General features: G+C 40.5%; 1 protein-coding gene and 1 non-coding gene across 4 annotated transcripts in view; one reads left to right on the forward strand and one right to left on the reverse strand.

Moving 5' to 3' along the window:
- Window positions 1-1703: 1703 nt before the first annotated feature.
- TRNAI-UAU lies at window positions 1704-1797 on the reverse strand. The gene is made up of 2 exons: window positions 1760-1797; window positions 1704-1739 (listed from the first exon to the last, which is right to left on the reverse strand). It is a non-coding gene; the product is annotated as a tRNA-Ile (tRNA).
- Window positions 1798-7716: 5919 nt separating this feature from the next.
- Window positions 7717-24690, forward strand: part of HAAO (3-hydroxyanthranilate 3,4-dioxygenase) — a 36379-nt gene continuing 19405 nt past the window's right edge. The window contains exons 1-5 of one of the 3 annotated variants that reach the window (XM_040612387.1): window positions 7717-7930; window positions 9313-9351; window positions 12061-12139; window positions 21180-21263; window positions 22901-23007. In XM_040612387.1, coding sequence (XP_040468321.1) covers window positions 7851-7930; window positions 9313-9351; window positions 12061-12139; window positions 21180-21263; window positions 22901-23007 — 389 coding nt within the window. In that variant the 5' untranslated portion in view covers window positions 7717-7850. The remainder of the gene's footprint in view (window positions 7931-9312; window positions 9352-12060; window positions 12140-21179; window positions 21264-22900; window positions 23008-24690) is intronic. The other 2 variants (XM_040612385.1, XM_040612386.1) reach the window with 2 other exon arrangements.

Consider the following 24690-nt stretch of genomic DNA (forward strand, 5'->3'; position numbering starts at 1 on the left):
ATCTCAGATCGTGTTTCCCTCTGGTGTCAGGCATAGGAGCCAGTCAGGAGCTAAGGGCTCTGCTGCAAGGATGCAAAAAAGTGACGCTTCAAATGGTGATTTGTTTTTTATTCTTTCTTTCACCAGAGGCATGACAAAAATCATCTTGGAGTGAGAGTAAAAGCTCAGGTAGACCAGGGGGATGAAGGAGGCCTTGTGCAGAAGGCCATGGCACCACACAGTGCACACCACCTGTCCCGGCTGCTCTCTGGCACTACAGAGGCAAGGAGCAAAAAAGCCATGAAGGCAATGAGCAACACCTGCTTCATCTGCCTCATATTTGGCAAAAAATTGCACAAACGCTCCCCCAGCATGCCAAGACAGGACTCCAAATACAAAACTAGGGGTTCCTCTTTGTCCAGGGAGCACAGGAGCCACTGCCTGTGCCTGGAGTCACACAGGGGATGGGGGAGAAGAAGCAGCACCATCTCCACTCAGGTTTTGAAAAGAGTGGTTTCTGTCCAGGGAATGGAGTGCCTCTCCCTCTGCTAGGTGTTTTTTGGTTGTTTTTTTTTTTCCCCCAGGTAGACAAGAGCAGCATTTTTTTTTCTGTCATATTTTCAGCACCTCTGCAAATATTCCTCTGTACTGCTCAGCACTGGCACATGGTACTACTTATGAAGGAGAAAACACAGAACTCACTGCAAAGCAAAGGATGAATTTTATTTACCCTTCCATATATTACAAATCTCTCCTGCTGATTTAGAGTTCCTTACATCAATATGGCGCATGTGTCAGGCACGACCGCACATCACTGAAATCAATGAAGTTAAATGTGAAATTCAGAGGGGACAAAGCGGTAACTAGAATGGGGAAGCAGTGATACTTTAAAACTTTGAAGTGGCCCATCAGGGAGTTAACACCTGTGGTACAGAGCCCAACAGGCTGATTTGGGTGATAAAGGCATCTCTGGCTGCATGAACTTGAGGGTCCCACAGATGTATCTCACCAGTAACTTTTTGATATAAATTGTACTGTGAAAGCAGCACACTAGGCCTTAACACAGAAATGAGTTTGCAGGATCCGGGCCTAAATATTCAGGCAGTGTCCCCCACACTTCTCTTCCAGGAAGCTGCCCTTTCCCCATGGCTCTGCCGCCTGTCAGGTAACGAAAAGAATTCTGAAATTATTTGGATTATTTGCCTTCCTGCCACGGCCCACGCATTTGTGAAGCCTTACCGAGGTAATGAGCAGTTACAAAGGGCATCACTGCCAAAGGTGGCAAGGTAAGGGGGGAGATTGTGTCACCCTCCAGCGGTACTGACCGCACAGTCAGTATTTACAAGCACGCTGTTTGAAACAACAAAGCACAGAATAATCCCCGTGTTCTGCAAGTTATACAAGCAGCTCCTATGTGGAAGGCGCTCCCTGCCACACTGACAGGCCGCGCTGACCACGCCGGGCTCCCTCAGCGCCGACCGCGGCCCCGCGCTCACAGCCCCACCGGCCGCCGATGGGCGGCCCCACGCACGCCCCCCTTCCCTCCCCCACCCCACGGCCAGCAGCCCGCCCGCGCCGAGGCGCGCCCCCGCTGCCGGCAGGGTACACGCGTGGGGGCCCACGCTGCCGCCACGGCTGCATAATTTTTCCGTGAAGTTTTTTCTTTCTGCCGGCGGAGCGCGGTCAAGTCCCAAAAAAGCCCGTTTTCCCTCCAAAAAGCTCTGTGCTCCAGGTGAGGCTCGAACTCACAACCTCGGCATTGCTCGGCTTTGTACTGCTGTATAAGTACCGCGCGCTAACCGATTGCGCCACTGGAGCCCTGACACCAACTCCTCCCGAACGGTTTATCAAGGACTCGCCCGGCCCCGGCGGGGGAAGGGCGGCGGAACGCCCGCCTGCGCCCCGCGCTGGGCAGCGGCCCTGGGCCGCCCCAGTTTTCTGCCGGGGCGGCGCTCTCGTCATTGACGCCCGCGTTAACCACAGCGCGGAGAGGGGAAAAGGGTGTCGGCGGGCGGTTGCGCACCCCCAGGGCGGGCGGCGCCCGCAAGCACGGCAGGCAGGCGCGCCCTGGCCGGGACAAAGCCCTCCCGCCCGCTGCCTCCCCAGGCATGGCGGGCAGCGCGGCGGGCCCGCGGCGGCGGGGAGTGCCCGGCCCCTCCGCTGCGCGGGCGGGGCCAGCGGAGCGGGCGGGGCAGGGAGCGCGGCCCGGAGGCGGCGGGGGGCCGCACCGCCCCCTGCGCTCCCCTCGGCCGGCGGCGGGGCGGGAGGGGCAGCGGGCTGTGCCGCGGCCTGCGCCCCCGGCCGCGCACGGGCCCGGTCGCCGGCTGCAGCGGCCTCTGCGTGCCCTGCTGCGGAGACCAGCCAGGGCGGGGCGGGACCGGGCCTCCGGGCGGCCCTCGGCAAGAGGCGGCGGCCCCCGCTCGGCGAGGCTCATCCGCACACCACGTTTACAGCGGCGGGGAGGCAGGCAGTCGCCTGTGGTGCTCGGGTCCGAGCCTGGGGGAAAAGTAACCCGTTAGTGCCAATAAACGGTTGTCATTAGTGCCAATAAACGGTTCTCTCTAGCTGGCCGTGCGCCCTAGGGCTTTGTGGGCTGTTTGCCGCTCCACCGCCACGGTGAGCCACACAAGGGATGCCCTGGCACCTTCAAAACAAGCAGTACAGGTTTAAAGGAACCATATACAACCATTTTTGCATGATGGTTAAAAGAAATAACCAAGAACATTTAGGTTTATCCCGGGTGGATAACTCATTAAGGGCTTACTTCACTGTAGTACAAGAACTTTACTATGGAGCATCTGTAATACAAAGATGTCACATATATAGGGTCTAAACTGCTTGTTTCAATACCTGAAGGTTTTGTCTTGCTTATTCCTGAAATTCATGGATGGAATCAGCTGCTGTAATGCGAAAATCCTGAATAGATCTAAAAGGCTAACGTTACTTTATATACAGAAACTACACTGTGGATATGATATATTTCCATGCTTCAAAACAGTTACTAGGAGAAAACACACAGCCTAACACACTTATTGAAGTATACTGCTAATATGGATTTATTCTGCAGTCAGGTCTGCCTTTATGTGGCAGGAAGATGGTAAACATAACTGGCATCAGCACATATATCAACCCAAGCAATGCTCCAACAGTTACATGGTTCAGACGGAGACACTTTCTTTTCCACCCATGCTTAGGCATTGTCACCATATTTGCTTTCCTAGACAGCTTTGTTGGGTTACCAGCATAAGTACTAGAAAGTGTTTTCCTTTCTACAGCTACTTTACAGTGGGGCAAAGCGAAAAGCCCTGGGCATTGCATTACGGGGCAGGTGGCTGTAGAGAGTGCTACACAGCGCTTTGGGTTTCTACAGCCTCTAAAAATGAACTGTTGGTGGCCCAGCAGCAGGTGACAGGCACTCAGCCAGTTTTAAGTAAATAGCACTGATCTTCCAGCTACTTTTGGCAGCTTGAGTGGCAGCTATGTGTGACTTCGTTACCTCCACCCCCCACCTCTGATCCATAAATGAGCTGAAACCTTTTGAGACCATTTTGAATGGAGATGAGGCGCTTCTCACTTGTCAAGAAAGTTGTTATGCTGTTGGTATACTGTAGGCATTACTTGGAATATATTTCAGTGATATACACCATTGGCAGGTGAAGTAACATTCAGTTGCTGTATCTGACCATTGATGAAGGTGGCTGGCATGGAGAAAAAGAAAAAAAGTTCATTTCTTAAAGGAATTTTCCATTATCTCATAGGTTTAGTTAGCATACCAGAAAACAGCAGCTGCCTTCATTACCCTTAGCAGGGCATCATTACCCTAGAAAATGAGATATTCTGTACCATGTAAAGATTGCCGTAAACATAATTTCATCCAAACAAGTGGTTTTTTTGGAAATACAAGAACGATGGGAAGAACCAAAGCTGAAGCTGTGAATGTACAGACAAGCTCTTTATTGCAAATTTAACCTTAGACTCAGCCAAGACAGAGGACTCAGTGAGTCTAATTTTGGTGTTCATACAGATGATAATCACTGCTTGTTGTATTTTAATCAGCCTCTGCATAAAAACAACAGTGATAATGGTGAAGATTCTAGTAGTCTTCATGGGATCTTTAACTCTTCTGTTGTGCTTTGTAGTTCACTTGCTTCTTATGTTGGTCCCCACAGAGACTGAGGCCCTTGATAATATGTTTCTGATATAGCAGGAAAATTGGCCACATTAATTAGTTTTTGGGCACATAACTGTACTTGGGTTCAAGTAGTAGGTTTGTTACTGATTGGGTTTTTTGTTTTCAGCAACTATATAGAGTTTGTTAACATAAATAATTCTTCATTTTTTCAAAAGTACTTCATTTGTATTTGTTCTGAAAGTACAAACAGAAAAAGCATAGAATTGACCAAAAATAGGAAGCATGTTCAACCAAGTGAAGTGGATTATTTCATTATATCTATGTCTTCGTTTTTCCATTTCGTCACAATACTAAAAAAAAAAAAAAAAAACAAACAAAAAACCCACGGAAGTTAAAGTTTCCTAATGCTGCAGAATGCTTGCTTCCTGCTGCTTGCAGAATCTCCAGATTATCACTTCATTGTAGATCTTTAAAAATAAAGAATAATCTTTAACACCAATGTAGATAAATTGCTCTCTGTATTGCACAGGGATGGAAAAGCAAAGTTGAAATGATACTAAAAGGATTTTATTCTCAAATTGCTGGTGAATGCAGACCTCTCCTAGTGAAGATTTTTAAGAATACTTCTTAGTGCTAAGTATGAAAAACCCAAGGCTTAAGAGCCAATTTGCACTATGCTGTTTGCTTTCAAGAGTAGAATGAGCAGAGTGGAGCAAGTAGCATCCATGCTTGCTGGCTTTGTGGCCTGTTTCCCTCTTGCCTTCCCAGGAGCTCTAAACCATTCTAGGTCTTTATTATCAGTTCTTTAGGTGAAAAAAAATAACATAGTAATGGAAAAATGACTAAATATCACTTTAACACAGATAAAAATCCTGCCCAACAAACCTGAATCACTCTTCTAACCAGAAACACAGTATTTAGCTTATGTGCTTTTTGTTAACATATCCTGTTTGCTGGACACCAGCTAGTAAATATAAATCTCTAATATGTCTGATGGTTGGTGAAGGTAGGAAAATAGAATAGGTACTGTCCTAAACTCATTTTTCCACGCTACCACTTTTTTCGTGCATGGTTAATGCAAAATGTGGATTTTTGTGTAGCAGTTTTGTGCTTCAGTAGTCTTGCACTTCTCTGGCAGCAAAAGCTGACAAATTGAGTCCTTACCTTTGTGTAAAGGGAAGGATCTGAACCAAAAGCAAGAGCAGACACTCCAGCTGCTGGAACAGGCTTTGATGGATGTGAAGAGTCATTGCAAAGTAGACTTTTGCAATGGAAAAATTCAGGCCCCAGTCAGGTCATGAGACTTACGTATTTACTTGAGTCTTACAGAGAATGCAATGCTGGCTCTTTTCCTTGCCTCTCCAATACACTTCACAGAAATAGGGTTTCGTGGCCCAGTACTTCCAGGTCATGCAGACCATTTCTTAGCTTACCTAGGAAAAAAAAAAAAAAAAAAAAAAAGCAATGTTCCATTATACCTGTTATACACATGGAGAGGCCATTAACTATATTCTGTATTTTTGAAAACCTATTGATTTCAGAAGGTTGCAGAAAATTCTACCCTGTGATAATAACATCAGCTTCATAATAATGGTGAATTTTATAAGTGAACTTCATTTGTTTCCTCCCTGAGTAGGTCTAGCTACTGGGTTTTCATACCTCCCTCTAACCACAAAATGGATTTATGAGCCTGCAACGGAGACACTTTTCTCTGCAGGTAATAGTACCTTGTATTCTGCCTAGTGGAAAAAAGTGGAGACTAAGGATTAGAGTAGGGGTTGTGAACAACAGCCCTGCAGTTAAAACTGGCACATTAATATTGAGGTGAGCAAGGCTTGGCTGTATCTGTTCCAGGGTCTGTGCTTTTTCCTACTGTGGCTTTGTACAATCTCTTGGGTTTCATGCCCGGCAAATCGGAGTCCTGCTCTGCAATACACGCTACTAATGATGAGGTAGAGCTCAAAACCACAAACTGTGGTCATTAAAATAGAGTGTCTTCTATTCTCCTGGTTCTGCCAGGCTGGGTCACAATTCCCCTAAGGGAAAATGCATTTTGAGCAGAAGATCTCTTTCCTTCATAGCTAAATAGTGTGCCAGCAGCCTACAGTACAAAAAGCACTGAAATATTCCTGTCTGTAGGTTCAAAACAAGGCCTAATGACTTTGCTATGCACTGGTGTCTCACCACAGCCATTCTGATGGTAGAAATTGGTGTCCCAAATAAATAATGTGGATTTTTTTATAATTCAGCGAAATAATAATTATTCTGGCCTTATTTCAGAGGAAATTATTGCCATTCCCATTGTGATTGTACTAATATAGCGGAACTGTAATCCACATGTGGATCTTTTTATCCCATAATAAATGGATTTTCTTTTACCAATTATGCAATTAAACTAAACTGCAAAGAAGTGATAGAGATGAAGGTAAAACAGAGTCACCCTTACACATACTGGAATAAGAGCATGGTATTAGTTCAAACTCACACTGCATTGCTTTTTTCCATTGGAAATTTATAATGGTATAAGGTAAAGAACTCCCAAAGTTGTGCTGTTCCAACATGCTGACTCTTCAGTCCAGCAGCTGCACTGCTCATATGAGCAAGCCATGGAGGATGTACCAGTCACTTTTAAACAAACCATATTATAACTCTATACCCATAAGCTTTCATCCACTAAGCATAGTGTAGATACAAGCAAAAGACTAAGCTATGTCAAGAGCAACTGGAAATGCTAAAATTTTGTAATGTTTGGGGTTTTTTTCATTACCACCCATTTCATGTATTTTAGGTCTGAAAAGAAATGTTTACACATTTGCTTATTAAAAAAATGGAAGTGGCAGGGAACAGAACGAGCAATCCTGTAGGAACTATGTAGACGTTGATCAGAAACTAATGAGGGAATAAAGACTAATATGGATCTGGAAATCCTGGTAGTTGTCAGTTTCTTGTTTGCATAATTTGACGACAATATGCTGCGCTTTCCCAAAAGGCATCACTGCAGCAGGTTCAGCTCTGCAGCAAGCCCTGCTACAACATTGGCAAAGAGTGGCTCAAATTAAAACAAGCATTTATGGAGAGCTGCTTTGGGTTTTACAAATGCAAGAGACATCTTTATTTTTGTTATTTGGCAGAAGAAGATGGCAATATTTTTAAACACACACCCCCAAAAATTCAGCCTAAGGAGGTTGAGGGGAGGTGGTGAAGAGGAAATGGGCCTCTATTATGAAGCCTGCAATACCTATATATAGTAATACATGTATAAAGATATTTTTTATATATTATATGTAACTAAACTTTGAGCAACTGCTCTCAACTTGCATTTAGCTTTGAAACCTGGTTCTGTGTTAGACTTAAAGGGTGTGTATGCCCATGTCTTGCCCATTTTCCTAACTCTCAGTTTGCCTATGCAACAAGGCAGTTTTTGTGGAGAGGTACCGGACACACGGCAGTTGATGCAGTAAAGAGAATTAAGAAACCTCCTGTGGGCAGAATCAGTCTCTGATGAGAACAGATATTTAAAAACACAAGTCAATTATTAGCTAAGCTGCTGAAGCATTAGTACTCGTTACGCAGTAACCTTTGGCTGATGGACCTGTCCCCTTTGACACTGAAGCCTGGAGACACCTCTTCTACCAACCAATCCCCTGGACTCCGGGGATGGAATCGCACACAGTTTGCTCACGGGAAGAGCAACTCTGCGAACTAATATCTCTGTCAGAACTTTCATAGCTGGTGGACCATGGAGCTTCTTGTAAATGTAAGAAAATGGATAGAAGAAAACAAAACTGCGTTTTTGCCACCTGTGTGTAATAAGCTTATGTAAGTAAATGAAGGTTACGATTTTTTACCCAGTTCTTAGATATATAAATATTTCTAGCTATAAGAGGAAGCTGCTAAAATGTGTACATGGTAAAGATTAGTAAGGAACTGTAGTTCCTCTCAGACTGCAGGCAGGCAGAGTGCTGTTTCAAAGAACAGAAAGTGACTGAAATCTGTTTTGCAGTAACACAGCAGAAGCTGTAAAAATCAACTTGAATGTAAGATATTTGCCTTAACTCAAAGTCTCTTGTCGGCAATTAGACTGGGTTACGGGAATTTGTGTCAGGCCCTGTGACAATAAACTCACAGAAATCAAAGGAGATGGCATCACATCCACAAATTATAAGATTTAGCTAACAGATTGAGTGCTACCAAATTACAACCTGAAACAGGTGTCAGAGCTTCTGAGAGTCATTCCAGCATTGCAGAGGAACCATAGCTGCAGGAGTGCTCAAAAACCTAAAAAAACCCCAACTAGCAGGACATATCGCTGAAAGATAAGGAGAAAGGAGTGGCAGGGACACTGGTGGAGCAGGTTTCCAGGGCACTTCCAAAGCTGTCAGGGCAGGATAGGGAGGCTGAAGAGGCAGCTTAAATCTGTTAACCATATTCTGAATGAGAAGCTAATATAAGAAAAAAGTGTGGGCGTTATACAGTTGTACAGCATGCACATTTTCAGTGTGAAAGCTTGTGAACAAATTCCAGTGTAAATAACCCAATATGTGGTACCTTCTAGTTGCAGTATTAGCAAGGATGTCTTTTGTCAGCGAAGCTGAGGACAATATATTTTGCCTAAAACTCTATATACAGGCAGCTTTAGTGAGAAAGGATTCTCTTTAAAGAGTGATATAAGCACAGTTTTTATTTAGAAAATAAAAAGATTTTTTCTTGCTTTTAATTAAAAAAAACAACTTCACAATTTTAATCATTAAAAAAGTATCAAAGCATATACCTCTTGCCCTACCCTGAAGTGCTACCTCTAATCAAAAGCCAAATGGGCAGCACTGTAGCAGAGATATTCATTTCCATTTACAGGTGCAAGAGTTACTTTTCAAAGTAATGGTTGCAAGACAAAGATATGGTAAAGGGCGTGTCCTGACTGAGATATCTGTGTTGAAACCACAGTTGTATGTTTAACTGAGAAATTATGAAACGTGAATCACTTACAGTAGTTTCCTAGTGGGACAGAATAAGGAAAGTGTCTTCTTATAAGTGTTTTCATGTATTTTGTTTTTAAAATGGATTTAGGAAGCATTTTGTAAAACATATCCATTTCTAAGACTTACCAACTATGGTGATAAAATTTTACTATTTTGCGTATATGGAATATTCATGGGTTTTTTTCTCATCAGTAAGATGACCCTTTTTTGTTATTATTGCAGCGTTCCCTATGCCTGCCAGCAGTTCTGTGTAATCCTGAGGTAACTCTGGAACATGACATCTCTCATAGGTCTTCCCTATAAACTTTGCAAGAAGCCACAGTGAAACAAGGAACTTATTTTGTGACAAAAATTGCATAGATATAAAAAAAAAGTAATCCATTTTTCCAATGTAGCTTCAGCCTATGAAGGAAAGGAAAGCAGCCATCTACTATAGGGATTCTAGGTCTCTAACCACCTGCTCCGTGTGCTACCTAAATGTTTTCAGGGTCTTCCAATAAGTTTTTAGGCGATTTTCCAAGAAATTACTAATAGATGTACAACATCTTTTCAAAAGCTTGATCCTTTACGTGCTCAATAGAGATCTATAAGTCAATCTTCTCACTACTTTCTACATCGCTGTAAGGCAACCACCTCAAAACATTTAAGTAACTTACAATCTTATATTTCAAGAGAAAATTAATGGTTAAAATCTAGGACTTACAGCAAATCAGTAGGACTTCTGGTGTCTAAATTTATTATGGCTTTCAAGATTTTATTTAGTTGTATTCCGTACACTGGAGAAGATCAAAAGTTTCGAATACCTATTTGGGATTTCAAAACAAAACCTCAGTTCCTGAAGCACTACTTGTTTAGATTTTTACCAAAGTCAAGAAAAGGATACAATGTAAGAGCTGCAAGTTAATTAGATGTATCTTAATGACACTATCTTGCAAATTTAAATGCTTTTTAACCTCAACAATGAGCAATTAGTGCAAAATCAGAACTCTTGACATAGCTGGTTTTTACAGGGTAGCTATGGCAGTTTTAAAGCCCTTTATTGAGTTCAGAATATGATACTTACCATAGGGAGACCTGACAGTTATCACGGAGTATTTGATTCTTCATGGTCTCGAGACGTTTTTAAAAGGTTGCCTGCTGGTACCATTTTCTTTATGTGGTTAAAAAGAGAAATGTAAGAGTATATAAAACTTAAGAGGCCATTGATTAGCACCTCATTCTAAAAATAGTACAACCAAGTCATTCTCACACCCCTGAAACCTTTATGATACTCAGAACTGCATTTTGGCAGTCTTAACTGAAACTGCTTTCTGTCCTTATGATTTTTCTTCTTAACTTAATGCAACTATATTAACCAGACAACTTTATTAAGTAATATGAACAAATAAACATATTGGAGTTTCTGCTTGTATTTCATAGCTGGAATTTTTTGACGATGTCATTATATAATTGTTAATGATGGGAATGATTAACACATAGTTGCCTGTTTGTTATGTAAAACTCAGCTAAATCTATAGGGTAACAGATTGGGAGATTTCCCAAACAAAAAGTTAAGCAACAATGATTTTTAGAGCAAGATTTTCACCTTTAGTTATTGAACTACTAACAAAACTGCCTGGGTTCCTATTAAAAAATTAACTCGTCTTAACAGTGGGCTACTAATTGTAAACTAATTGGATATTTGTAGACATTGATAAGATCCCCTCTCTGTCACCTCTTCTCCAGGCTAAGCAGACCCAGCTCTCTCAGCCTTTCCTCAGAAGGGAGATGCTCCATTTCCCCCTTCACTGGACCTTCACAGCCCTCCACTCGACCCTCTCCATTAGTTCCCTGTCTCTCCTGAACAGGGGAGCCCAGAACTGGACACAGCACTCCAGATGTGGCCTCACCAGGGCAGAGTAGAGGTTCCTTCTCATGCACCCCAGGATCCCATTGGCCTTCTTGGCCACCAGGGCACACTGCTGGCCTGTGGGCAACTTGCTGCCCACCAGAACTCCCAGGTCCTTCTGAGAATAAGCTGAGAATAGCTTCTCTTAATTAAGGCTTTTAATTAAGGCTTAGGAGGTGCTGCCATAGAGGCACATCATTCTTCCCCATGTTGCAGGGGAGTGTTGCTCTGCTGGTTCTTTGTCACTAGGATCTCCTGTTAGCCCAAGCATTGCCCAGAATCTCCTCACTAAAAAGTAGAGGTCAACACACCTCAATTCACATGTCAAAAAGAGCTTAAGAACAAATTCTGAATCACAGCTAAAAGGCCTGATTTATAGGGGTTTTTAGCAAATGAAAACCTGGTACCTTACCTCTTTATTAGTGTAAGTGGACTGACAGATACTTGGGGTGATACCTATTTTTTGTGGTAGCTGAGAGAAGTGTTCACTGGGGCTTTTAAAAAGGGCAGAGTTATGATAAAGGGCCTGAATTTTCTTTTCTGAATTAGCCATAGCCACAGTGAAAGCATTGTAATACTGTTCCACCTTAGCAAAACCAGTATAAATAGAAGAGAAATTAGCTGATAATTCCTACCATCAGTATCTCAGTAATTCTGCCAACGAGAAAAAAACACAACCTGGTTTTACCTTTATTAACCTTTAAAAGTGTTTTACCTTTACAGATCCTGATCTGATCAGCTGAGGTTGAAAAGACATTTTCCTGTTGTTCCTCTCTTACATAGCATTCTTTATCTTTACAGTTCAAAGCTCTTTCCACAGCTGGTAACTATTGTTGTCCCCTTTCAATAGCTGGAGGCACTGAAACACCATGTGGGGATGTAGCTGGCCTCAAGTCACCCAGCAAGACAGTAACACAGGGAAGAGATGCATCCAAGGTCTTCTGAGTTCTCATTCTGGATGTGGCTTGTCACTCAGCATTGTTTGATTGACTCACTGTCCTCAAAGAATTAAAAAAAATACTTATAGGAAATAAAGAACATCATGAGTGGAGGTAGCTTTAAAATCTCACTTTCTTTCCTAGGCATCGCCATCAATTAAATGTGATGTTTGTTGGAGGGCCAAATGAAAGGAAGGATTATCATATTGAAGAAGGCGAGGAGGTAACCTATAGGCCGTTTATATTTTGTTGTTTTAATTGATTTAGTGATTAAAATCCAGCTACTTTTGAAGCTACAGCTACAGATTAACAATGCCAGGCTCAGTGATGTTGTATTTATTAGATCTGTTCAAAGACTTAAACAGAATCATTCACCAGAACCACACACCATCTGTGCACTCCTTTGAAACAAGCTCATGAGATCAGAACTGTTTGGCTATAATTCATTTCCAACAGGAAACAAGAGAAAATGTTCTGACACATCAAAATGTCTCATTTCAACATTTTGGAACAAAACTTTGGAAAGGTAACAATATTTTTAAAGTGATATTTTGTTGCAGAAGATTGATCTGTATTTCAAAATTTCAAAAGTACCTTTGAAATTTAAAAATTAAAACTAAATATTTTGAGTGGCTTGAAATTGTATTTTTCTGGACTTTGTGAAAGTAGTCAGCATTTTCAGCTTTCATTCAGGTTTGGAAGGTTAAGGAATAGAATCTCTAAATAATATTCAAAGCTGTGCCCTCTACTGCGCGTCTTCTGTACCAAAGGAAAGCCACCCCACTGCTTTGAGTGGTGAGTAGCCATTGTGTCCAATACAGAATATAGGAAAAAAAGAGTAGAAACCTATTTTTTGAGTTTTTGACAGAACTGTCTGCTTGGCCTGAGGACTCCTCTGAGTCAGAGGTATCGCAGCTGGCTCTGAAGGAACCCTAAGGGAAAGGGGACACTAGAGGCCTGGCAGTAAGAATTTCAGGGTGGGAGACAATTTCCCGTGCTTCCCAGCAGAGTAATTTAATTTCATATAATTCCAATAAAATTTGGCCACCTGATTTAAAGTACCTTTGGAAACCCAAGCCTAAGCATCTACATAGTTCAAGGCAGAAATGAGTTAAGTTTAATAAATCCTTTCACAAATAAACAAAAAAATCTGTTTACTTACCATTGAATCATTTCTCACAAAACCAACCCAGCCATTTCACAATAGGCTTCATTTTCTGTTACGGTTGTGCTGAGCAGGTGTTGTAGTCACCATAACCGCACCGCTCTGAAAGAGCAGATGTTATCACTGAGTCATGCCAGCTTTGGGTTGCCACCATGGTCTCACAGCCTACCCGTGGCGGTGGGCACAGGCACATCCGTCACTTACCAGGTTACCCAACATGGTCCATTATGTCCCTCATCATCATCTGCTGTGCAGGGGGAGCTCTGGCAACACCCATGACAATGAGGTCAGGTTGTTTGGGCTGGTAAGAAGGCAAGCCAGGTTTCAGGGCAGTGTGTGTTAAGTGACTGTTGCTAACCAGAAGGATTTAGCATCCATCATATATTTACAAGGAAATTCCAGAGATACTTAGCTGAGAGAAACAAAATGTGGTTTTGTCATCATTACGTCCCTGGGGAAGAAGCAATCCCATCTGTAGCATGACTGCACAGAAAGCACTGAGAAGATGATGTGCACTGATGTTATGGTATATTAAGTGTTATATGTTAGATTAAAAAAGAGTTAATTTTGTTATCAAGGTCAACTACATCAAGGTTTGGCAAAGCATTAAATGAAGGTACATGAAGGTATATAAGGAAGTTAATGATTCCAAATATTTTTTCTGTAACTTAGCCTTTTTGGTTTTATACAATTAATTTTCTTGCTCTGAAGAATACATTAGAGCTATACACTAAGGGAGAACATACAAAAATGAGCTTAATTTAACTGGTACGATGATTTCCACTACAGTATTAAACATATGGCATTTTTTTTTAGCTTTCTTTACGATCTTGCCTCTCCCTGCATCTCTGAGTTCATACCAGATTATCCTTGGTCCCTCACCCATTCCTGTACTGTTTCATTTAAAAAAAAAAAAAAAATCTATCTTATCCTCCCCTTCCCTTAAAATGAAAGTTAGAGTAATATAATTTACCTCTTTTTTTATTATTATTTTGCAAGATGTTCCTGTGTTCGAAAATAATCTGGCCTACCGTTAGTAAACCTAAACCTATTGTATGACTTCCCAACAGTATAAATAGTTAGCCGTATCTATAAAGACACAATTTAGATCAGTATGCAACAGTATAGTAAAATATTGCTAATTCAACTGGAAACAAGACTTTTTAGGTATCAATACATCCTCATTTACATAAAAAAATTTCCACAATTACTCATCAACCAAATAATGGAAACATAAAATTCCTGTCAGACAGGAAAACTGGAAATATACCCATCAGAAGCGTTACCAGTTATGTATCGGTTTCACATATGGGCCAATTTTGTCCACTTTTCTGGAGGTACAATGTACTGATAGCCAGGTACGGCTTTTTGTCAGACACATTTGCACCTTCCTGTGATCTAATTTAGATCCACGTTTTTCATTAGAGAAGAACTGTGAGGCAGAGAGTAACCTCATAAAAGGGCATACTCCTAAATTAGACTTGAGATTAAAAAAACATTCAAAACCGTGTTCGGCTCATTATTTTGGCAGACAAAAGGTCATTTATAGTTCTGAGTGATAATTCAAAAGACAAATTATATAGGCATGCTGTTAGCAGGCCAAATCATGAATGCAAAACCCCACATTTTTTAAATGCAAATTTAGCTGATGTTATTCTGCTAATATTCTGATAGCAAAGAAGGTTTGGTTTAGAAAAGGAAGTTAAATTTAGGATTGTTTATAACTGTTCACTCATTATTTTATGCCTGTTACCACACAGCTTGTAGCGTGCCCTGTGGCATAACTTGCACTTGTCAGCCTGCAGTTCACAGCAGTGAAGGGTTCATGTGCAGCGATAAGGGCTTTGGAGCATCCTCCTGCTCCCAAGCTGTTCTCTGCTGGTGCTGTTAACGTGCAGGTGTATCGGGAAGATCACCCTGGCTGGATAATTATGAGAAAAACAGAGGCTTGATTTGGATGCTCTTCAAAGCCTTTTAGGATTGTCTCCTGAACAAGTAATTTAGGCTGAAATGACAGCTAGTCTCACACACTATTTTTCCTCCTCTCAACAAGCAGGAGTTTTCTAAATATGTAACTCAACATGTTCTTCCTTCTTCGTTTTCTCTGTACTACTTAACTTCTTTCTTAATTTTCTGTGCACTACTTATTTGCCATCCCTCTGCACAGAAGAGATATGTGAGACATTGTTTTCAGTTGGACAGGTTTTACACGGAGCAAGCTGCACCTTGCAAGAGATAAAACATTCACATTCTTTGGCTTGACTTTACCACTATGTCATATTCATTCTTTTTCCTATTTGTAAGTGTTAAGTTCCCCTGTGCTCCTTTCTCCATCAGAACAGAGAGAGAGTCAACAAACATCGACTCAGGTGTTTTCTGCCTCTAAATCAGACTCCTCCTCAAAATGAAACTGAATTGCTTTGGGAAATGCATCTTCTGTTGAAACATGCAAAATCCTGCTGTGACAATGCAGCCATATAGCTATACAGACAAAACTTTCTTAATATGCACTAAAAAGAAAGTGTCTGTGCTATACAGCTAGTTTTGTGAGGGTTTCGTATGAATAATTCTTCCAATGTACCTCACTTGCCAAGAGAGCTTTGGATTACACGGACTAGCAACTACAATTCTTGTGTAGTCAACTTGCTGAGACCACTGAAAGTGTATGTGGCGGCCCTGATGTGATGCTCAACCTTGGTAGCAGGTAACTTGGTAGTAGGTGCATGCCAGGTACCAGGGAACAGTCCTCAATATACCTTTGTCTCTTGAACTTTGCATCATACAGTAGCATTTGTAACAAGAAGAGTTTCGGCACTTAGCTCACAGATATCATGGTACATTTATTGCATTTTTCCTTACTTACAAAGCCTGAGGGGGGAAAAGATGTTCTAATCTTACCTTAAAAAATTCATGATAAAACTTCCAAAGAAATAAAGTAAGAGAAGAAGATGACTGAAGGGGACTACATTTTGGAGGAAGTTAGTGACAGACAAAAACTATAATCATAGCAAAGCTTAGCTGTAGTAAAACAATTTCAGATTTTCTTTACTAATTGCATAGGTTGCTTTGGGGGATAGTGAGATATGCTAACAGGTAAATCTAGGATCACAAAAGCAGTTAGGCTTCTGTCTCTTTGCCCACTTCACCACTTAAACACAAGGAATCTCAACTAGCTAACTTTGATTTCTTAAGAATTTATATTCTGACATTGAGTGTACATAAAAGAGTGCAGTTCCATGCAGAGGAATTCAAATCAGCCTTTCATCTGCCACCTGCAACACATTTGCATTGGCACAATATTATGCTTGGTTGTTAAAAGCCCTGCTTCTCATCATGCTGTGTATATCTTACCCTGGTTTTGCACTCAACATCTAGGTTGTTTTCTATAGATGGAGCCACCTGAGTACTGATACAGCCCCACAGCAGGCCTAAAGAGGACTCTCAGAACAGAAATTCCCTCTCCTTTGATCATCTTGGCCAATCTCTTCAGCTTCTTCTAGCATATTTACATGGTCTGACAGATACAGCAACATCTCTGAACAGCTCTGAAACACGATACAGATTTCGAGTCACATCTGCCACAGCTCATCCGAGTTTTCTAACCTCAGTTTTGATTTCTGTTTGTCCCCCTCGCATACACACTACAAGTAAGACTTGGCTCCAGTTTCTGACAAATTACCTGCTTAAATGAAGCCTGGCCCCTTCTTGTAGCACATGCTGCTCTAATCAGCTTGCTTTTGAGAAACCCTCCCCTGGCAGCTCAATTCTCCCTTTACATTGCATGGTGATACTGGATGCCTAAGAAAGAGGGGAAAAGAGGGGCTAGGTGAGCATGCCAGTAGGTAGTTTGGCGGTGCTTATCTCCCCAATAAAACTGAGAACGAGTTGCAGCAAAGCAAGAGAAAACGTTTTGCTTCTTTACATTTTAAACCCCCCATATTTACCTGATGAAAACTTTTTGAATATTTTAATAAGAAACAAAGCACCTATTACAAAGTAATGAGTGATGGTCCTTTTGCATCAGAAAGATATTGTGGCTTCAGAAGTAAGTTTGCTGCATAGACTTGGGGTGAGTTTTTGCTAGTGTTGAAGTTGTTTCACAGATGACCGGTAACTGAGCAGAGAAAAAACTGAAACCCAAACCCCACAACAGTGTTTTCTCTACCTTCCTTATCTGTTTGCCTTCCAGACTTCTGATGGCTAAAAAACCTTGTGATGAGAGAGGGAGGAAATAGGTTTTTTGTGCTTAAAGAGATCAGTCGACGCCGACCTCTGGAGAGCACCCAGGCTCTACTCCCACATCAGAATTCGATTTGCTCTGCAAATTAATTTAGCACTTAGCAATCTGACAAGGAACACAAGCCAGGATATGCCAAGTCAGAGCCTAATTCCAGAAGTGGCTGGACAATTCCAAATTCCGCTCTCAGAATCAGTCAGTACGCAAAGTACACTGCAAATTGCAGGTATCTTTAGAGGTCTATGAATAAGCTCTCAGCTAGAAAAGCCCTCACAGAGCTCTGGGCTCCTACATCTAGGCAGAGGTTGATAGCCAGGGTGGATCTAAATTTAATTGTATACATTGCTGTACATAAGATAAAATAGACCTGCTTTTTTATTGGCCTATACAAATCAACTATAAATACTGTGTTCTTCCCCTACTACATGCTTCCTTTACTCTGCTAGGATACACATACCTGGATGAAGGAACAATACAATTCTCACCATGTTAATGTGGTGGGGATAATAGTTCTATTTTTAAGGTGATATCCACACTTTCTACTACATGGTTGAAATTAATTTCTACCAAGACAAACAGCTTCAGCTATGCTTCCACTAAAGGCAACAGTGAGCTCCCACCTCTTTGCACCTCCACCTATTGTCTCCAGAAACGCTGGCATAATTTATTTTATGAGTCTTTGTAAATGACTGAAATACCCCTTTACAGACTTGACTAAGATTCAGCAGTGGTTATGCTGCCTTTCAGTGCGGCTTAACAAAATACTATCAGGTTTGAAGCATGATCAAGAAGGGTGAAGCAGACTAAGGAAGGAGGATGCAATTTTCCTATAGTAAGTAGAGTTTAAGGAAAATTTTAAAACCAAACTTTCAATCTTAAGGTGCTTTCAGGTTAGTTTTCATAGGTATAACTGCAGTTTTAATGATCATATTGAGCAATGTTATGAAAACATGTTATGCTTAAGCTTAGGGTAAAGAATGACTTCTAGGTGGCTCATAACATCTAGAGTTAAGTGAGAATTAGTAAGAGGATGTGTTTTTAGTATAATCATAACAAGAAGTGCCACATAGTAAAAAAGAAAGCAAAACAAAAGGCAAAAGTCTGGGAAATGGAAGGAAGAAAAGAAGGTATAATAATAAGCAAATAAGCACATTTCACAACAAAAGGGATAAAAAGACTAGTGAACAATCTTTGTTTCTTTCTTGATCCATATATTCACCCAGAAAGACAAATCCATGTCCATTTTGACCCATTATGCAGTAGTAACGTACAAATCTAGGTTTTTCTACAAGGATAAATATATGTGTGTATATAGATATATCATATGTAACAAGATGCCTTGTCATTAATAAGGTGCTAATAGATTGAAAATTTTCTCAGTTGCACATTTTCTCAGTTTTCAGTACTATGGTGGAGAATGGATACCAGATTATCCCAGTATAAACAGACCAATTAGAAAAGCTCATATTTTCAGGTGGCATGAACTATACTAGCTCTATATATATGCATACAGATTTGTGTATACATATATATGTGTATGCACACCACAGACCCCCACCTCCCCAGTACTTCTTTAGTTAGGCCTTGATTTTTCCAGGAGGTGCTTAGGAAAAGGTTAGATTTGCCTGGGAGGCAAAGCTCAGTCAGCATTTAGAAAAAACATTCCAGCAAAAAGAGAGTATGATACCGTATTGGGCATGGACTGTAACTCACTGAGATATTAAACAGTTGACAGTTTTCTTGATAAAAGTTCAGGGTACAACATAAACACAGCAGTAGATTCAGTAATTATTAGCATTTGTATTAATCACAGTTATGTCAGATGATTTATGGAAGACTGAAGGACTCAGATATTTCTCAAAAAAAAGTTTTAAAGAACAGACCATAATTTGCAGTGAAAGGTACTATTTAAATTCAGGTCAGAAAACCACTTTTATTGGTAATGTGCAACCCACTTCATTTCTCTTTTCCCATTGCAAAACAATTCTTTTAATTCAAAATCTAGTGTTCAGAATCTTTCCTGATGACGGTGATGCTCGACTACTGAACTGGACGGCCCCTTTCCCTTCTCCAGTCTTTCATTACTAGAAAGTTTGCTTAGCTCTGTGATCCATGGTCACAAGGATAATAAAACCCTGCCTCTCTTGTCCTTTCCCTCATCTACATGACCTGTGCAAGTGTTCAGTAATAACTCCCTCAGCAGCTATAGGGAAGACAGACTCCAAAGCTCAACGTTTCAAAAAGCATCTTTCAATTTCAGCATTACCAGTTCCGTATTACCAATGGCTTGTGTAATAATCCATCAGGATCTTATGGTCTTAAATAAGTCTTTTTTTTTAAATGAAGGAGAGACCATTTCCCCACTCAAATCACTGTATGTTGTACAATGAGCAGTTAGCCCTGCTAGATGTGCTCTGTAATGAGGGTTGCTATAGCATCTCATACGGTCATTCAGTAACGCCAAAGCAAATGACAGGAAAAGAACATGGGGAGATGAGTGCAAGGAGGGTAAGTAGCCTGGCGCTGTGGCCATCTAGGAGAGTTATAATTTACCCGTGGTGATGCCCCTGGCACAAGGTGGACTTTAAGTTGTGTAAGAGCTCTCAGCATGAGCTCTTTTCCAATATAACTTCAGTTCTCCCTACTGTGTCATTCCCTTGGGAGCATATTTATTCTTTATGTTCATAGAGGCGATTCTTGAATTCTCAGTGGAATGTATTAATATTTCAACACTCTCAGAAATAATCCCAATTAAAAAAAATGATTAATCTTTTCTAATGTTAGAAATAGGGGGGGTTATATACTTTGGTGGTTTCTTCTTTCCCCTATTTATTTTTTGTTTTGCTAAAATTTTAGTGAATTACTGTAAATAAAATTATTTTCATTCTAGTTCTAATTTTTAATGAGATTTCAGACAATTTCAGCTGCACTAGCAATTATATGAATTCATCTGTTTGATTTCTAGATAGGGCAAACAGATCACGGAAAGTATAGAGAAGCTTGGCAGAGTGGCAGAAAAGTAAAGTTGACTTTTTGAAGTATTATGGTTCTGTATTATATAAAATGAGGAAAACCATGCCCATTATTCCAGGTCAAAGAGAGACCTGCTTACAGCTTACAGCACAGTTCTGCCGTGAAACAAGAAGCTAGGTCTGAGCACCTCAGAGCCCCTACAAAGCTGCTCTGAAGACAAAGCTGTGGAAAGGTCACTGAAGACAGAATTATGAGTTCAGTGGTTCTGTCCTTATACATGCCTCGAATGTAATCCTTTTACACACACAGTAGGAAGAGGAGCAGCTGTTGCTGGGCTTTGAGAGTATCCACAGAAATAAAGCAGTACAGCTTCCAAATTGGCAATTATTCCCACGTGAGAAAGCTCCATTACAAAATGAAAAAACACATCCAAAAAACCTGTGCGTGCATATTTGGAGCTTATTTGTAAAAGTGACATTTAATTTGACTGGATGTAATAGTGAAGACCTGATACATGTAAAATGAAGCTTTATATATAGTGTAATTCACGGATATCTGAACCATAACATCCCAGCTCTACAAAGAGTAATCCCCAGGAGGAAAGACAGAGCAATGGAATTCCATTGGGTTCATAGAATAGCCCTATAAGCAGTTACAGGCTCTTAGACTGTCAAATGTATGTAAGATAATGGAAATAATACATATTTAGTAACCTTTTCAAAATGCAAGCAAAAATTGGAAGCCTGTTGTTTACTGTTAGAAAAAAATATCTGTAAATATTTGCAATTACAGATTGAATGTATTTATACATGTATTCTTTATATATAGAATACAAAGTAAAAAATGTCTTGGAGTAGTCACCTTAATGTTATTTTCCTATTCCTTCAGCTTTTTTACCAGGTTAAAGGAGATATGTGTTTGAAGATAATTGAAAACGGGAAACAAAAAGACATTGTCATCCGAGAAGGGGAGGTAAAATAGGCTTGGTTTTGTGTTGTAGTACGTATGTATATTAAATGAATATTCTATGAAGTATTTAAAAATCAATGTATCCCTGCTGTGCAAGAAATGGCATCAGGATTAAAAAAAAAACACCAAAAAACCCAACAACACAAAACTGGATGCAATATAGCAAAGTCCATGTAATTACAGCAAACGACAATACACAGTGTTCAACATTTCATGATTTCAATAACAGATAAAAGTATCTGTGAGCATTTGGGATACCCATTCAGACAGTCAGGAATATACTGAGAGGAGTTCTTACTCCCCCGCATGGCATGGAATCTGCCATGTGAATTCAGGTGGGTCATTCTTTTATTTACACATTGTCAGGTACGTACTGCCCACCCACCCAAACTCACCATTAAGCAAACTGCCTAGGACTTCGAAAGTTACGAGATTCAGCTATTTTCAGCCCTCTTCAGTCCTCACAGCTACCCTTCACAACCATCACAATATAAGAACAGTTTTAAAAGAGCAATTTATGGATAAAATGTATCCCGCTGCACTCAGTTATTTTCCCTGATAGTAGTGGACTTGCTGAAGTATAGATTGCAGTGCTCTTACGAGAGTGTGACTGGGTATTTTACTTCGTGTCACTACAAGTTATTAAATGTGCTACAACTGCTACTCATTATTGTCACAAGCCTGAACTGCACTGTCTTTGAATGGATTATTAGATCTAGTAGGGCCAGCCGCTAAAAAGGAAGATATATATGAGACCATATAGCTTGATGTCATTAAAAGTATTACAACATTTTCAATGAAGAAACGGATCTATGTTTTCAAACCTATAGACAGCGAGATTCTGGTCACAATGGAGAAGTACATCCAGCTGAGATCTTGGTGTGTACCAGAAGCATTAATGAAAAGAAGCACACAATATCCTTAGTGGGAAGGCTGACACTAGTCTGGGTGAAGCACTGCTTCATTAGCTCTGTTTTGCAGAGAAATTGTAATGACTTGCCCAAACTTGAATAAGGAATCTGTACTGCTGAAGAACAGTATAGGCTTACCACCTTCCTACACAGTCAGACAGGTGCTAGTAAAAGGGTTGTTCTCAAACTTCAGTAATAGGCTTCTAACCAAATGCTTATTCACTTCATCATTTGCATGAGTAAGTAGCTCCTCATTTATTATTTCTGGAGAGAGTAACACTCCTCATCATGCAATCACAGGTGCTTCCTGTGTTGCAGGGATGCACATGGTTGATTAGTTCACACATTTTCGTGAGCTGACAACAACCTTGCTTTTTATTTCCATTTCTGCTACTGAGAAATTGCAGTACCTGTATAAATTCCGGATGACTTAACTGTTTAGCTTTTCATTTCATTGTGTCTAGCAATGACGATCAAACTGGGAGGAGAGCACCTGAATGCCACAGAGGCGGTGCTGATGGCAGTCAGTGGTCATTCACTGGAAAAGCAAGCAACAGTGGTACCAACAGCTTAGCAGACAAAGTGGGTGCAGCTGCAAAGGACCAACACAGGATCAACAAAGAGCAGGGGAAGAGTGGGGCAAGGATTTTGCAGGCTGGGGGGCAGGGGAAGGGCAACACAAAGAACAGAGACTTCCTGATACTGATGCTTTCTCATTTCTTTGAACAGATGTTCCTCCTACCTGCTAGGATACCTCATTCTCCTCAGAGATACACAGACACTGTGGGTCTTGTGATTGAGAGGGAAAGATTAAAGACAGAAATTGATGGGCTCAGGTGAAGTATAAACTGCTGGCTAATCTGTTAGGATTTGTAATATAAACTAATTTCTCATGTAAATACAATACTGTACTGTACTTTCCTGATATCTTATCAGATTCCCCCTGGCAATTTTGTACTAATATTATTCCACACATCTATTTATCTATATACACATAATCAGAGATCTCATTTAACATTTGATTTAGTTAAGGAACATGTTGAAACGTCTTAACTGCATGTTGTAGTTATAGCTATCTGCTTATGTATTGCCTACTACTATCACCTTAAGTTTTAAAATCTCAGAGCTCTGTAACAATCCAAATTAAAAAAAAATAAATTATCAATTCTGGCAAGCAGAACTTTAATTGCTTTGTAAACACTGAAAGCAGAGAGATGAAGAGTTTTCTTGGCAGGTGTGTGGGAAGCTGGAAACAAAAGTCAATTTTCTTAACACTAGCCCCTCTACATCGTACACACCTCTGCCTAGCTTTTATTGCCTTTTGAGAACAACATCTTCAAAGAAACGAGATGTTTTCTTTGTATTCTAGTGGAAGCAGAACTCAGCCTTGTCCTGTGGTCATACAGAATTCATAAGTCTAAGGCAGCAAGTCACAGCAGTAACATTAGCCAAGTTAGAAAAGCTGTTTTGATATTAACTAGATACAACTGACCAAGGAGAGTTTACAGCTGTTCATGTACTTTATAAAGATTTAAAATGGAGATAATATCTGTAACATACTGTCCGTTTGCCTACAGCTTTGAATGCAACATAGGTGGTGTCACAGCAGGAAGATTGCAAATATGCAGAGCTAGGAAGATACACTTTTTCATTCAAACAAAACAAAAAAACCCCAAAACTAAAGAAAGAAATAAGAAACTAAGGAAGGGACCATTCAGAAAAACATGTGATTGGAATTCCAAGCTAAAGACAAATCCAGTTCCTTTAAAGCACTGTTCATCTTTTGGCACTTGCCTCTTTTTTCCTTTCATTACAGGTCTGTGAATTGTGAGCACTTACGTTATTAAAATGATATTTTGATCCAGAAACAATTACCCAGTGATTCAGATAACAATGTTTATTTGTAATAAAGCAACATGATTAGCTTTAGGTAACTTTAAGTAAAATAACCTACCTTGTACATGAAGTCTGTGAATGGTAAGAGTTAAAAAGATGCTGAATGCCTTTTTAGGAATCCCAAGTAGATCTAGAGAGTGGCACTCTATCAATATAGTCATGCCTCTGTGGAGAAATGAAACTAAAAGCTACCATATGGTTTGCAGGTGGGAAAAAATAATTGGATTAACAAAGCATAGTCTTAATTGAAAATATCTCATCAGGTGCCTGAAAATAATTTACTCAGAGGTTTTCACACAGATGTGATGAACCTGAAGTTTTGCAAGTGAACAATCATGTCATACTTTTGAACCTACGTTGTCTTTCTGTGTGCTCCTGGGAGAGGTGGGGATTTACAACCAGAACCTCTCATCTTCTCAAACATTTTTCACTCCTAGCCACCTGCAGCAAAGACTGTACAAGAGTCAGTCATAATGAACTTTGAAGTACGCTGACTCAAGGTCTACTATTATGTTACTGTTCCATTATTAATCATGCCTATAAGGCTCGGTCATAGAGTCATAAATCAGACCCCCCAGCATACCGATTACTGTACAAGTGAAGAATAAGTAACCTGACTCAGT

The sequence above is a fragment of the Falco naumanni genome, chromosome 12, assembly GCF_017639655.2.
Source record: "Falco naumanni isolate bFalNau1 chromosome 12, bFalNau1.pat, whole genome shotgun sequence".
Classification (NCBI taxonomy): Eukaryota; Metazoa; Chordata; class Aves; order Falconiformes; family Falconidae; genus Falco; species Falco naumanni.